Consider the following 15,147-nt stretch of genomic DNA (forward strand, 5'->3'; position numbering starts at 1 on the left):
GACATTGCTGGTAGGAGTGTAAAATGGTGCAACCACTTTGAGAAAAGGCTCACAAGTTCTTCATACATTTAAACATATCCCACTGCCCTTCTCCCATGACTCAGCAATTCTATCCCTACTTATCAGATCAAGAAAAATAAATATATGTCTACAGAAAGACCAACAGAGGAAGGTTCACAACTTTATTCACGAAAACCAAAAACTAAAAATAACCAAAATGTCTACCAATGGAAGAATGGAGATAAATTATGATATATTCATATTACAGGATACTACTTAGCAATAAAAAACACATTATTCATATACAACATGGATGAATCTCACAGACATTATACTGAACAAAAGAAGCTGGACTCAAAAAAAACAGTACATATTGTGTGATTCCACTTATAAGAAGTTCTAAAACAAATGTGTGGTTAAACAACTTTACAAGCTAGTTACTTCTGAGGAGCATTATTGATCAGAAAGAGGTATGAGAAAAAAAAAAAAAGAAAGAGGTATGAGAGAAATTTCTAGGATGCAGGAAATCATCTTAAGAGGGATGTGTTTTGTGAAAATTCATCAAATTGTACACTTTTGATTTATAAATTTCACTGTATGGAGATATTACATTAAAATCACAGCATTAATAATTGTAAACAACTATGAAACTAGTTAGTTGGTCTGCTTATATGATATGAATAAGGAACCTTGAAATTGCTTAATGTGTATTCTAGACTCAAGCAAATAAGTAAACATATTGAGAGATGAAGCTAGGTTTCTCATTATTCAAGAATGTAGTAATGGAGAAATATGGAGAGGAAAATATGGAGAGGAAAAAGACTGGGATGAACTTGAAGTGTTGGACTGCATTAGAAGCATCAATATGAACAACATGGTTCTTCTGCATATATTATATTAAATTTACAAATACACTTACTACTTCTATCTGCTGGAGGCTCTATAATCAATGATACCCACAGCAATGAGAACACTTAGCTCCCATATCTTGGTTTTTTCTAAATACCTTTCTTCTTAAAGGAATGAAGAGGGCTCCATGGAAAAAAGGCTGATTATGAGACTCAAACAAGAATATGTTGAGCCTGGGGCATTTGTCTGAAGCCGAAACTAAGGTAAGTTCTCAAATAATGATAAAGACGCATGGAATCAACACAAGATCCCATTTGAAGGATTCCCATTGGCTAAATCTCGGGCAATCCGAGCACCAAAACAATAACAGTAATGAATTATGAACACTGAATAAAATAAACTCCAGAAGCCTACTATGGTGATATGAATAAACGAATGAATGAATGAATAAGAAAGGAAATTGTGGTAGAAGACTAATAACTACAAAAATTATAGAGTTAAAATGGATGTTCTATGAGAACGAGGATATTTATATGGTGTCAAAGCATCTTCCCACAAATTATTTATTACTTACAAAGGGAAAATAGTAACTTTACACTGGAGGAAGTTGGTGGACACTACCCTAAAGAAGCATTTAGTATCAACATCATCAACATTAGAACAAATCAGCATCACATGTTCCAGACCTAACGCACTGAGAACATCATTTTGGTGGTGTTCCTGCCACAGAATGATGTAACTTGAATTTAATCACAAGGAAACAAATGCAAATACAGACAGGCATTCTTAAAGTAGGTGATAGATATTCTTCAAAAATGTTATGGTCAAGAAAACCAGAGAAAGACGGAGAGGTCATGCCAGGTGAAAGGAAACATAGAGACATGACAAATAAATCTTATGCATGATCCTGAATTCTACACAAGAAAAAAAGCTATAAAGGACATTATTGAAACAACTATTCAACTATGAATATTGATCATGGATTGTAATAGTGTTCTATAGCATTAAGATGTTAACTTTCCTGATTTCAAGAATTATGCTGTGGTCATGTCAGAGAATATTTGTTCTTAGGAAATATATAAGATATATTTAGAAGGGCATGAGTCACCAATCTTCTCTCAAATGATTAAGAAAAAAACTAGTGAAAGGAAAAGATAATGATAAAGTAAATGGGGAGAAATGTAAATAATCATTGAGTCAGTGAATCAGGGAAACAGTGCATGGACTTTCTATTATGTATTGTTTTAGTAATTTTTCATAAGTTTCGAACTGTAACAAAATAAAAGTTACCAAAAATCTTATAAACAACAAAAAATATATCTATGACCAATATCTATATATACAACATCAATGCTCAAACCAAGAGTAATGGGTTTTATGAAAGAAGGAAGATTCTCTGGCCTAACTTAGTTACCATAGCCCTTTCCTGAAGCCACAGTACACTTTTTTAGTATATGTGCTGCCAAAGTGAGCACACCACAGTACACTTTAATAAAGAAGCCTATTTAACTGGATTTAATCCAAAATCTCCACAAAAATCTGTTCAGAAAACCTGACTAGGGACACCTGTGTGGCTCAGTGGTTGAGCATCTGCCTTTGGCTCAGGTCATGATCCCAAGGTCCTGAGATCAAATCCCGCATGGGGCTTCCTGCAGGGGGTCTGCTTCTCCCTCTGCCTGTCTCTGCCTTTCTCTGTGTCTCTCTCATGAATAAATAAATAAAATCTTTAAAAAAAGAAAGAAAATCTGGCTTAAATGGAACACCTTTTAAAATCTTAAAAAAATATCAATATAAAAAATATATATCAATATTGTATGGAAAACAGTTGGAGAATCATTTGTTTAACTGAAGAAGGATTTGTGCTGGGAAACTAAGAGAGAGATAGAGACAGAAGAGAGAGTTATAAGCACAGACACACACAGCCAGAGAATGTCAGCTTCAAATAGCAAGGGAAAAAATAACATGAATCTAAAAAATATATATCTACCTAAAATGTCCCACTCAGGCTGACATTGTCCATTTTTGTAGGATATATTTCTAAAGAGGGTAGAAATTTGGCAAACTGAGTTTTAGTTTCCTTAAACCATTAAATTGAACACGTTGTCATGCTTCCTGTTATTTTAAATTTGATCCATCCTATGAACTGCATAGCAGAATAGTGTCCATTTCTTAGTGGGAATCCACTGTGGAACAGGCACTATACAAGGCTCAGAGAATATAATAACATATAAGACACAGTTCCTGCCACCCATGAGCTTGCAGTCTAAAGAGGGACAGAGGGGAAGTGAACACATGTAGTGGAAACTATGAGCTGTAACAGGCCGAGGACTTTATGGGAACACAAAAAGGCACCAAACTCAGGCAGAGAGGCATCAAGGCAAGTCCCCTTGAGGAAGTGATATTTACATCAAAATAAGTTAACACATGCTACCTTTCTTTGAAAAAATATTCAAAAGATTCTTTTTTTTTTAACTTTCTTCTAGCCATCATGTTAGATTCTAGACCCACATGTCATGACTATATTGGAAAAAAAGAAAGGAAGAAAAGAGAAAAATTTACCCAATAGCTATTAAAATCTAGGTACAATTCATTATGTAGGGACTATGACACTGAGTTTGCCACAAACTGCCATCGTAGAATTCTTTCTAAAGCATTTCCAGACTTACCTATGTGATCAAGTAAGGAAGTAAAACAATTGGAAAAGAGTGGGGGCGGGGGAGGGGGGAGCACAAACTGAAAAAATCAGAAATAGAACAGTATGCGAAGACCAGAAGTGATAAGTATTGTTTACCTGTCAACTGACATTGATTAATCTTGTGTTCGGTGATATCGCTCAGTGACTCGAACACCTGGAGGCAGCTGTCACAGCTGTGCACAGCTTCGTCTTCCAGCTCCTCGCCGTCTTCCGGCCTCTTCTTACAGTCTATTGCCTCTCCATCTTCAGTCTTGTCTTCAAGTTTACAGTTGGGGTCTGAAAGAAAATCAAGACTGTGAGTATGCGGTTGAAAGACAGGTTCTTTTAAAGTAACATTTAATCTTCTTGCTACCAAAAACAGAAGCACCATTGTCCCAGAAGCTGCAAAAGGAGGGCTTAGGGGCAGATTTTATTCCAGAGGAAGCAAAAGTGAGTCTTCCCTAAAACGTATCACATCAGGATGACTGAAGTTTTTCTTTCCCTCCACCACGGGGGCCTCTTCTCATTGCTTCCTTCAAATAATTCATCCGTCCACCCTGGCCATTTCTCATAGCTTTAGGGGGGAGAGGGGTTGCTTAAAAGGTAGAGATAAATCACTTCTAAAATTAAAGTCTCCATTGTAAATGAAAAAAACCACTGTGCTTAAGAATGAATTCCCTTTCTGCTAAATATATTGTTTCACGGGAAATTACTCAAATTAGCTAAAAGTCTAGAATAAGCTAAGCTAACTACCATAGGCACGAAATTGACCTTTACTTACAAACTGGTCAAAACATACAGTTACCCCATTATTTGTTAGACAGTGATAGCAAAATAAGCTCTACCACGCAGCAACACATTCTTACAAACACAGATTCAAGTGTAAATATATTGGCATGTCTCTTGTTTTTAGACAAGTAATCATCAAAAAAAGCAAAATATATGAAGGGTAATTATAAATTATAATCAAGTCAACAACTTAAATGGACATTACCAATGTCAGAAAGCTAAGTGGTGGGACAAGTAAAAATAGCTCTATTCTACCTCTAAGAATGATACATAAATAACGAGGGGAATAAGAATGTAAAACACAGGTAATATTTTTACTCAGATCTCTATAAATACTTCAAATACTTTTTGATTTGATGGGCTGTCCTTTGATTCATTTTAGAGAAGTACCCCCAAACATCCTAGTGCCACCCCTCCTCTTGACAGGAAAGCAAGCGTAGGGAAGGAAGGGAAAGAGAGGATATGCCTCTTTAGGGGAAATTGGGTAATATAATCTATGACATAATTTATGGGACATTAATTCCTAATGGCGAAAGTCCTCCGAAGTCAGAAATAAATTATATCTCAAAATATAGTCAATAAAATGGTTATAAAAGAGTTGTATCAAGATACCTAAGAAATATGTAATGCATTATCTGTAGTCAATTTTTTATTATGGCAGGATACAAATTTGAAATGTTAAATCAAGAATTCAGAATTCAAATTAGTCCAGATTTCTTAGAAAAGTCAGTAAGTGCCACCACACCACCATCCTGCTGTCTGCAAGTGCTCTCTGCTGCCCTGCATGTAACATGCATCTATGAACCCTACTTCTTACAAGTCACTATGGTCCTTTTTTTTTGCTGGCAGTTATTCTAAAGCCATTCTTCGCATCTGTAATAAACTTAACTCTATCACCACCCCTCAAATGATTCACATATGCCAAAATCAACTTACATTTCAACATATATAAAAATCTCTTGGGCTCCTGAAAAAAAGCAGAGTTCTCATCTCAAAGAACAAGTATTTTGTTTGTTTGTGTATTTGTTTTTAAAGAACATAGTGTTTAAGTGAATTGGTAATTTGGGTTGATTTGCCATCTGGAAAATTATTATCTCAATGCTCTACACAGTGCCCATTTCAATAGACTGGGGTTTTGACTGCTCATTCCTGGGGGAGTAATCACAGGATCTTTTTCGTGTGTCTTATACTTTGCTCAGCACAGCACCGTGTCCAGGTGAGTGCTTAGTAAATATTATTTAGTGATGATAAAAAGGGAGAGGGGTGAGGAGAAAAAAAAAAAGTACATAAAAGTCCTTTAACTGGTATTTTTCCTATAAACAGGAACAGATCGAGTACCACCAAATTAAAAAGTACCTACATACCTACATTTCCCAAAATCGACAGGATGACCCATCACCTTGGACTTTGGTGATTTCAAATATTTCATCTAAAGCTACAGACAACAACAAATAGGTGGTGGTTCAACTATCACCAACAAACGAAACCTAAGTGGTAAATACTGCCAAATTAGAGAGAGAGTCAGGAAAATAAATAACTGTCCCAATTATGCCAAACTGGCCCTCACACCACTAAACACTTGTTGGCAGGCGGTACGCACACACTAAATATTCTCTATTGTTTAGCATGAGATTCCAGTTTCTCATAAAACTGATAGCACTGAGGGAACTGTGGGTGCTAGGTCTGAATTTTAATATGATTATTGAAATGCTATGCATCAAGTTTGCAGAACTGTTTGTTTTTAAATAAGAAGATACTCTGAATACTTTAAGTAGTACGCAGAGAAAATGATAAAAACTCACCTTCCTTATTATTCAAGAATATGGACACTTTACATGAATCCAATATTCAAAATATCAAACAAACAGGAATGCATGCATGATGCTTGAGCTCTTAAAAGCTAGAGCATGGCTCCAGTTCGTGCTCCTGACACTGTGGCTAGTTATTAAAATAAGGGTCATTTTAAGACTAATAAAAAATGTTTTTGCTTCCACTTCTGCATTTACAGATAGAACCCTTTAGGGACCGAAGTCAGTCAAGCTTATTCACTTCTGCTGCAACTTTAGGATGCATGCTCCAGCCAACTGGCGAATTCGTTTTTAGGTCACCACTTAAGAGGGACCCTCTGGGGGGGTGGGTGCTATTATAGCCTATGATGCCTTGGCATAATGAGTGCTAGAATCTCAGTCTCTCTCTCTCTCTCTCTTTCTGTGAGTAGATTTTTTTCCAACCTCCACTTTCATGAAGAATTATTTCTTGCCCATTCAAAAGATGTTTATTTGTGTTAGGGGGCTCCATTCCTAAAATTAGTTGATGTAAGGAAGATTCTGGAAAGCTTACATTGTCAACCATTTCTTTCCCACAGGTGGCTACACTTCAATAATTGCACATGGCCTTAGTTATGTAGTTTTTATAAAGTCCTTTGAGATCCAATCATAAAAAATAATTGTATTACTCTGCGAGCCATTCAAATCTCTGACTTCGACCTAAGGGGTTATAAATACAAGGTCCATGCCTGTAAGTACTGCCCCTGCTCCCAACACCACCTCAAGGAGGACAATTGTTCTTTCAACTCAATTGTTGTGCTCCAAACTCCCCCAAAGGGCAGTATTTTTAAATATCCACAGACCCCCTGCGCGACAACTGCAAACCCCATTAGAGCTACAGACACCGTTCCCTGTCCTTTGACCTAAAGGAAGCCACTCGGACATGTGACCTCCATCCCTAATGATCTCACCTGCACCACCTACTTTCTGGCTCATCCTTTCAAAAGGCTGCTATGAAACCCTAGAGTTACAGAGTTCTAACCTGGTTAAAAGACTTAATTTTGGAACAAAGACACAATTATTATCACAAAAAAATAAATGGCAGCTCTCTGTTTCCAATTTTGTTAATTTTACTTATAAATGGAAATTTAAAAGAAGTATGTTTTTCCCCTTATTACGTTCTCTGGCAGGTGGTGCTTTCCTTCTCATCCTCCCCTTCATAAGGGTTGTTATTGCTATAACTTGGGTTTAATAAAATTTCAACTTTGGGGAAAATGAAAAATTGCACTGGCTTAAAAGTGTTGGAGGCAATAAACCCATGGACTTCAATTAATTTCAAGTGTGGGATCAGTTTAAGGCCAACCAGCAGAAATTCTATTCTGTCCATGTAAAAATGAGGTTTCACCACATTTACTTTTTATAACCTATATAAAAGTCAAGTAAAAGTAATGAATATCTAAAAGCCATCTCAGTGGACTGGCAAAGACTATCTGTATTCTTGAAACTCATCTTACATATTTCTCTCTGTGCAACACGGATCCCATGCCTGATCAAAGCTAAAATGTCAAACCACTGAGAAAACAGCCCAATTTCCAACCCATTTCACTGCCTAGAAGTGGACCTCCTTCCAAGCCACTTTTGCATGGAAAAGCACTGGCAAAAGAAAGAAAAACTAAGAGATCATGTGGTTATAATTATTACCAGGCAAGGAATATTTCTGCAGCTCAGTGGTAAAGTAAAACTCTGTCGCTCCCTGCTCCCAATAGTGTCCATCGCAAAACAACTGCCTCATTAAATCTCCGCAGTAAGATTAATATGCCGTAGCTGCACTACATTTATAACTTGGTACTCTATAAAAAGCACATTTGATGGTAAGAGCCAGAGCCTAGATACAAAGTATTACTATAAAAACTTCTGGCAGCCAATATAGGGTGCAGGCCCTCTGTCCCTCTTGCAGGAGATCTAAAGGAGGCTTTTCCTGGTTAATTCCAAGCACAAAGCTCTACCTTACAAACCCTAGTCAACTTTTATAAGAGTGGCAGAAACACAAGATTCTGAAGATGATGTAAATATGAATGCAAGAAGATTACTTAACAACTAAGATTGGCAAGAGATGAATGAACCCAAAATACTCCACTTATACACACATGCAAACTTAAAACATGACCATTTCCTAACAGTCTGTTCTCTGGTCATAGCCAGCTTTTCACCAAATTAAACAACCAGGGCATGAATTACTCAATCTTAAATCAACCCACACAGTGCCAGTAAGTTCAAGAAATCCCAAACTAAAAAGTGAATGCTGCCTAAAAAACAAAACAAAACAAACAATTCTTGGCTTCATTGTGATGACTGTGACCTCCTGGATCTTAATCACCTAAAACTAAAAAAAAAAGGGGTAAATGTTCAGGAAAAAGTGGGCTCAACACTACACTACTAGTGGGCTAGTAAAAATATAATGGTTTTATTACTTGAGAAAGCTGCCTCAGTTTTCTTCCAAGGATTTTGTCTAAAAATACAAAGGGCATTATAACTCAGTGTCTTATTCTCAGAAACTCCATGATGAATAAATAAACAAATAACTTCTACAAATGCAGCCCACATTCAAATCCCCCAAATCACTACAAATGATGAACCCCACATTGACAGTCATCTTGTGCCAAATAATCATTAGCCGTCTAAGGTTTTTAAAGTTCACATCTGTATGTACAGCTAGCTCTAGGGTTTACTGGCATAGTTAGAAGTCCCATGCCTAAAGAGAAAAATCAAACGTTATCTGTTTAAAGCAAACTATGTCCAAAATCACTCCTCCCGCACAAGTGGGTTCAAACTGCATTCACTAATATATCTTGATACTTTCTGAGAACAGAGGAAAAGTTACCTTCAGGCTACAAAGAGTTAAACACAGAGCAAGCAAGCCTTCCTAGTTTTCAAAAACCAAAGGGCGGGATCATTATTTTGTGCTTTCTGGGCTCTAGCTATGCATTCTAACTTGAAATCCCATAAGATGAAAACAGATTTAGGGAAAATAAATCGCACACTGTTATAAAATGGCAAGCAAGCTCTAATGAAGGAATGTAGCATTACCAGACTGCACAGCCGTCTGGCCCACACCCGCCTGCTGGTCTGCTCCCTCATTTGTTTCTACTGTCAAGAAAAGGTAAACAAACAAAACAAAACAAAAACAAAAGCAACCAGTGCGGTGGTGGCCAAAGCTATACATCCCAAACCCAGTTCTCAGCTTGCTGGGACAGTGCCGGCCATCAGCAGCAACTGTCTGGCACCAACAGGTCTGAAGAGCTCAGGCGGTCAAGGATAAAAATGTGCTTTTTTACTTTTTCTGCAATGTTTATTTGTAACCACTCTATGCTCTGAAAGTTATTAAATTGCTTTACAGAAAAAAGAAAAAAAAAAAAGCCCCTTCCATGTGCTTGTTCTTTCCTTTGTCCATAAAATCTTCTCAGACAGAATGATCTCTGTATTAAACAAAATCATGCTGTTGAATTTAGAATTTCCGCAGTGTTGCTTGATTGTTCTACAGGTCTATTGCAGTCCTTGCAGACCAAAGAGAAATATCACAGATGCACTATTATCAAGGAGAACATGCCAAAGGTGAATTTATTACCACTCTTCTACCTACAATGGAATTCCTTGCAGGAAGATGCTAAGTGGGAGGAAATTCGCCTTGGGAGAGGTTAAAAACAACAACTACCACACATACACACACAGAGAACCATACACAGACTCTTTGGAACCAAATAAAAAGTTTCTCCCCTTCTGATCAGATTCCTACCCCAATTTCCTTCCCCCATTATCCTTAATGAGAAAATTAGAAAAAAGCAGTGTGAGCACTCCAACTTTCATATAGAGTATTCATCAATGCATTCCTGCCTTAAATTCTTTAACTTTCAAATTGAATTACAGGGCCTGCCTGGTCACACCTTCAGCAAACAAATGTTTACTGAGTGCCTATACTAGTAATAGGCATCTGGTTAAGGGCCTGGAGATGCAAAGCCTAAGACCTGGTCCTTGTCCCAAGGAGCCTACAGGTTGCTGCAGAGCTTCCCAACAGGCAGGTCAAAAGTGGGTCTAGTCAAGTGTTGGAGGATATTTCATTCAGCTGTCAAAGCGACCACTTACAGCTGGGGATAATGGGAAACTGGGGGCCTGTTGCCTTCCCATTTGCCCACTTATGTCATCAAAACTTAGCGTTTTTCTGCATAGGCCATTACATGAGAGGGCTGGCAAACTCCAGTGGGGATGGGGGCAGATGAGCAAATCGATGAGGGCAGAAGGCCCCGGTGAGTCCTTAGATGAAGAAGCCCACACACCAGGGGCATTTAAATCACATAAAGCAGAGCAGGATAATTCTATCTAAAGAAGAGCAGCTTGGTCTAGGTTTGAAAGGATGGGAGCCCCAAGGACAAGTAGAAAATGGGTCTCCAAATAGAGGAAACATACGTAAAGGCATACAGATGCATAAAACCACGTGATGCCTTCTAGGAAGTGCAAGTTTTTCTATGCTATTCCAATGGGGGGCGAGGGGGACAGATAGAGTGGGGAAAAAAGGGAGCCTTGGCAGAGAGGAGGTTGGAAAAGAAGCTAGACTGCCAAGCAACTATTGTGAGCTAAACGTTCACAGGCCAACTTCAGCACGACGGGAGGCCCTCCAGTCAGGACCGAAGGTGAGTGACTGATCTCCATTCCCTTTTAGAAAGATGCCCCACTGGAAATGGAGAGGGTAGGGTAGGGTTCCAGACCTGCAAGCAGGGGCTATGACAAGAGGTCAGCCAGAAAGGAGGGAATCAGGTGCCAACAGTCAATGGCAGAAAAAAGGGCCAGGGAGCCACTGCAGGAACGGGACTTAGCCCTGAGTGTTGGTAGAAGAAAGTGCAGAGCCATCTAATGACTGCCAGCCACTAGCTGCAGGAGAACCATTCCTAGAGATGAATGTGTGTGCGGTCTTGGTTGGTTTTTTTTTTTTTTTTTAAGATTTTATTTATTTATTCATGAGAGACACAGAGAGAGGCAGAGACAGGAAAGGCAGGCTCCATGCAAGGAGCCCAACATGGGTCTCGATCCTGACACTCCAGGATCACGCCCTGAGCAAAGGCAGATGCTCAACCACTGAGCCACCCAGGTGCCCCATCTGTCTCGGTTTTAAAACAGGTGTATTAATGGAGGCTAATGGCTTGCTTTTTTTCACTATGTTCACACCCAGAGTTTGCCTTTTATCCATAATCCCACCAAAGTGGAAACTGGAGAGAGATTGGCCAGAACTACCACAATCATACCAGCTAACTTTTTAATCCAGTGCAAGAGATTGGCAACGGCCCCCATGACACCTCTGGGGACTTAGACCTTTGGTGAGATTCCTTTTACTTTAGTCTTATTTCAAACATACACCAAGCCAAGGGAAAACAAATCCAAAATTTGACTAAAGACAAAAACAGTAATTGATTCTAACATCTCTTTCTTCGGCAATACTGCAAAATGTTTATTCGGACAACTACAATCACTAGTGAAACATACTTGGAACTAGGAGTTAGACACTTGGATGTTTGGGAAAGGGTCTAGTTATTTCCTCTGTAAATATAACAAATAACCTGCAGCTATAGAAGCCCAGCCGGGAAGCATGACTCCATCCCAGCAAAAGAAAATCAGGGCAGGGATCCCTGGGTGGCGCAGCGGTTTGGCGCCTGCCTTTGGCCCAGGGCGCGATCCTGGAGACCCAGGATCGAATCCCACATCGGGCTCCCGGTGCATGGAGCCTGCTTCTCCCTCTGCCTGTGTCTCTGCCTCTCTCTCTCTCTCTCTCTCTCTCTCTCTGTGTGACTATCATAAATAAATAAAAATTTAAAAAAAAAATTTTTTTTTAAATCAGGGCAAAAAGCCTTTGTATTCCAGACATCATACTTTTTGATACTTCCACTGACTATTCTTATTACTTCAGCTATTTTAGATAACACCAATCCAATTGTAACAGTATTTCTGAATTCAACACTTAAAGTTAACTATCTCAACAATTACTGAAACACTAGCTTAGGGGGATAGTGTTTTGTTTTGAACAAGAAATGCTTGCTGAAATGTAGCAGTGCTCATCTTTACATTTTGAGAAGATAAACTCCAATCTCATTCACAAAAATCAATCCTATATTTTCACTCAGTTCTTCTGGTTAGTGACTTTCTTTTATTCTTGTTTTTTTTAATTTGGGAAGCTCCTCTTCTAAATTTTAAATCTTGTATTTGAAAGACCAGCACAACTGAATTTGTCTCAAGGTTGTGAATTAGACATAAAATTTGGGACTTTTAATATCCTGTTGCATGGACATATATCACCCAGGAATATGAAAACTTTCGTTGTTTTTTTTTTTTCTTTTTTTTACTTTTTACCTTTAGCAGCTCCTATTGGCTCTCAAACAAAACGGGGATCCAACTCTAATTACAATACAGTGGAAACTGCTTTGAAAACAAATATTTTAAAGATTTTTTTTTAATTTTCTTTCCTAATTGGCACACAGTGGAAAGCCCACATTTCTAAGAAGTCATCCCATTCCGGAAAATAAAAAAGTGGTTTCTAGACAACTGCTTTAGTACCATGACAGCTAAGCAGAAGAGGAAAAAGGAGAGAGAAAAATCCTACCAAATAGGTACATGTTGTGTAATGAAAGATCAGAGCAAAAAGTGGGGCTGTGATTTATGACTTATGAGCTATTAGAAAATACAAGAAAATTTATGTATAATTGGGGGAAAAAAAGAAATTCATTCTGTTCTCCTCTAGTTGGGCTAATAAATTTCAAAACACATGCAACCCTAAATGTCTAAGGTTCCTTCAGCCTGATAAACAAAACAAGAAAAGCCACATAACTAAAAATAAACTATAAAAATAGATCATTATTGAATTAATACCATTTCTGCAACACTTCCCTTAATGAGTGTGAAACAAAGGAAATATAACAGCATCATTTTTAACTTTCTAACTGCACTTTTCATTTCCTAGAATACAATTCCTTAAGTTTCCATATGCATTCAATTAATGTTTTCCTTTAGTTTTAACTCAATCTCTCCAAAAAACAGATTTTAAAAATGCACTTTCATCTCTACAGAATGACAACCTTGCCAAATGTGAATTCAATCTGCATGTATCTGCAGACAAGTAATAAAGACACCAATGCCATTAGCATAATCAATACACAATTTACAGAGCTACCCAGATAGAACTGAAAGTGAACGTGTATGCCATTATCTTAGTAACTATAAATTAATAGTCATTTGTGGAAATATGTTCCCACTTATATTGTTTCAATCTTGAACTGTCAAGATAATGTGAGCATATATTAAATATTTTTATAGTATTGATGTTATATATAAACATATTTTAAATGATGATATATTATCAGATAATCTCCAAATATGCATAAAGTAAAATTAACTAAATCAATCACATATCAAGGAGAATGGCTGACAAATAAGCACCTATATTTAATCATTTTTCTCTTTTACCATGTGATTTAATAAGCAGATAAATATACATATGTGTGCGTGTATGTATATAATTCACAAACATCATTTTAAGCAAATACACATGAGGAAAGAGCATGCATGATCTCAGACGGTGAACTAGAAGGGCCAGATCTCATCCTATTTTCTTAAAAGAATAACAAGGGATCTAATCTAATCAGTTCTATGACTGCTGCTTTTAATTTTGAAAAATCCAATCCTTTTGAAAATTCCTTTTCAGTCAACACTACCAAAAAAAAAAGTAAGTGCCATCTCTAAAATGCCGAATATAAGACTTCAGAATTGAAATCATTTTTGGGGGGAATGGTGACATGTCATGCCCAAAATCTTCCATGGATGACACCAATGTCCCACCAGTCCTTGGGGCAACCTGTCCCCAACAGCTGTGTCCATCTCCTTATAGCACAAAGAAAATATGTATGAAAAAGTGGCATCTTTCAAAGAAAACAGACATTGCTTCAGGGTGGTAACATGCCAGGTGGAAATAGGAATTTGCTTCTCCACACAGTGTATTTGAAACAGCTAATGTAACATTATCAGGAGGCTATTCAACCCAAAGTCATATCCATTGTTAAAATTTTGCAGGCACAACTATCACTCATGTTTTCCTATTACTCAGACTGGTGGGCTCCATCCTAGCAAATCTCCGACCTCTGAATGAGAGTATCTAGAGGAAGGCCTTTGAAAGTCTACTCAGCTTCTGTAAGGGGGCCTTTCGGTTGAGGTTTTACCAGCAATGAGAAAACCCTCCTGGATCCCTCACTCCAGCACCCCAGCACTACCTCCTCTACAATACCTCCCAGATCAGCTTTCTGAGGCACGCAATGCTTTTATCAGAAGCCAAAGCCTTTAATCACACAATTAGGGATTTGTCAGGTTTCTACTGCTTTTAATTCTCTTTCAGGTATAACTAATATATTTTTTTCTTGCAGAAGTAACTTTCTCGGGGGAGGTGTAATAGGGGAGGGTACTGACATCTAAATACTTAAAGGATAGGGAACAGCAGAGGAGAAACTCAGAGGCCAGGGGATTAATTCTTTCCACCTCTTGACTGGGCTTAAGATTGGTCCTGACTCCTTCTGTCTGAAAATTATGAGATTAAAGACTGCCCATTTTCAAGTCCAGAAGTCTACATTCTTTTTCTACTTCAGCCATGCTAACTGGATGAGCCTCATTTTTCTCATCTATAAAATGGGAATAATAATAACTGACATAAGATTCACTTTAGATCAAATGAAATGCACAGTATTTTTGGAAACATTAGGGGTTCCCAAATGCAGATGATATTCCATAGTGAATTCATATCCACTACCCCTCTTTTATTGTAGAGCACGGTTCCTAAAAGTTTAATATAAAAATTGGTACAATTTCTCTCAGGCTGTCTACAAAAGGGGAAAGATTTTCTGCAGGACACAGAGAAGCAAGCCAGTCACAGAACTGTGTCCCACCTCAGGGCTTCGCAGAAGAGGGAAACATATAGGGGTTAAAAGATGCGTGCTTCCTCGGGGGCCCTAGGAATTGCATCCAAAATAAAAGGCTGCTAAGAGT

General features: G+C 37.9%; 1 protein-coding gene across 4 annotated transcripts in view; it reads right to left on the reverse strand.

The window, feature by feature from the left end:
- Positions 1 to 15,147, reverse strand: part of ZNF521 (zinc finger protein 521) — a 275,157-nt gene that overhangs the window by 242,803 nt on the left and 17,207 nt on the right. For 3 of the 4 annotated variants that reach the window (XM_072829089.1, XM_072829087.1, XM_072829086.1), the window contains one exon: positions 3,641 to 3,820. Coding sequence is in view for 3 of the 4 variants with exons in the window: in XM_072829087.1 (XP_072685188.1) it covers positions 3,641 to 3,820 (180 nt within the window). In the remaining variant the exon portion in view is untranslated. The remainder of the gene's footprint in view (positions 1 to 3,640; positions 3,821 to 15,147) is intronic. The other variant, XM_072829088.1, reaches the window with a different exon arrangement.

Source organism: Canis lupus, chromosome 6 (assembly GCF_048164855.1).
Source record: "Canis lupus baileyi chromosome 6, mCanLup2.hap1, whole genome shotgun sequence".
Taxonomy (NCBI): domain Eukaryota; kingdom Metazoa; phylum Chordata; class Mammalia; order Carnivora; family Canidae; genus Canis; species Canis lupus.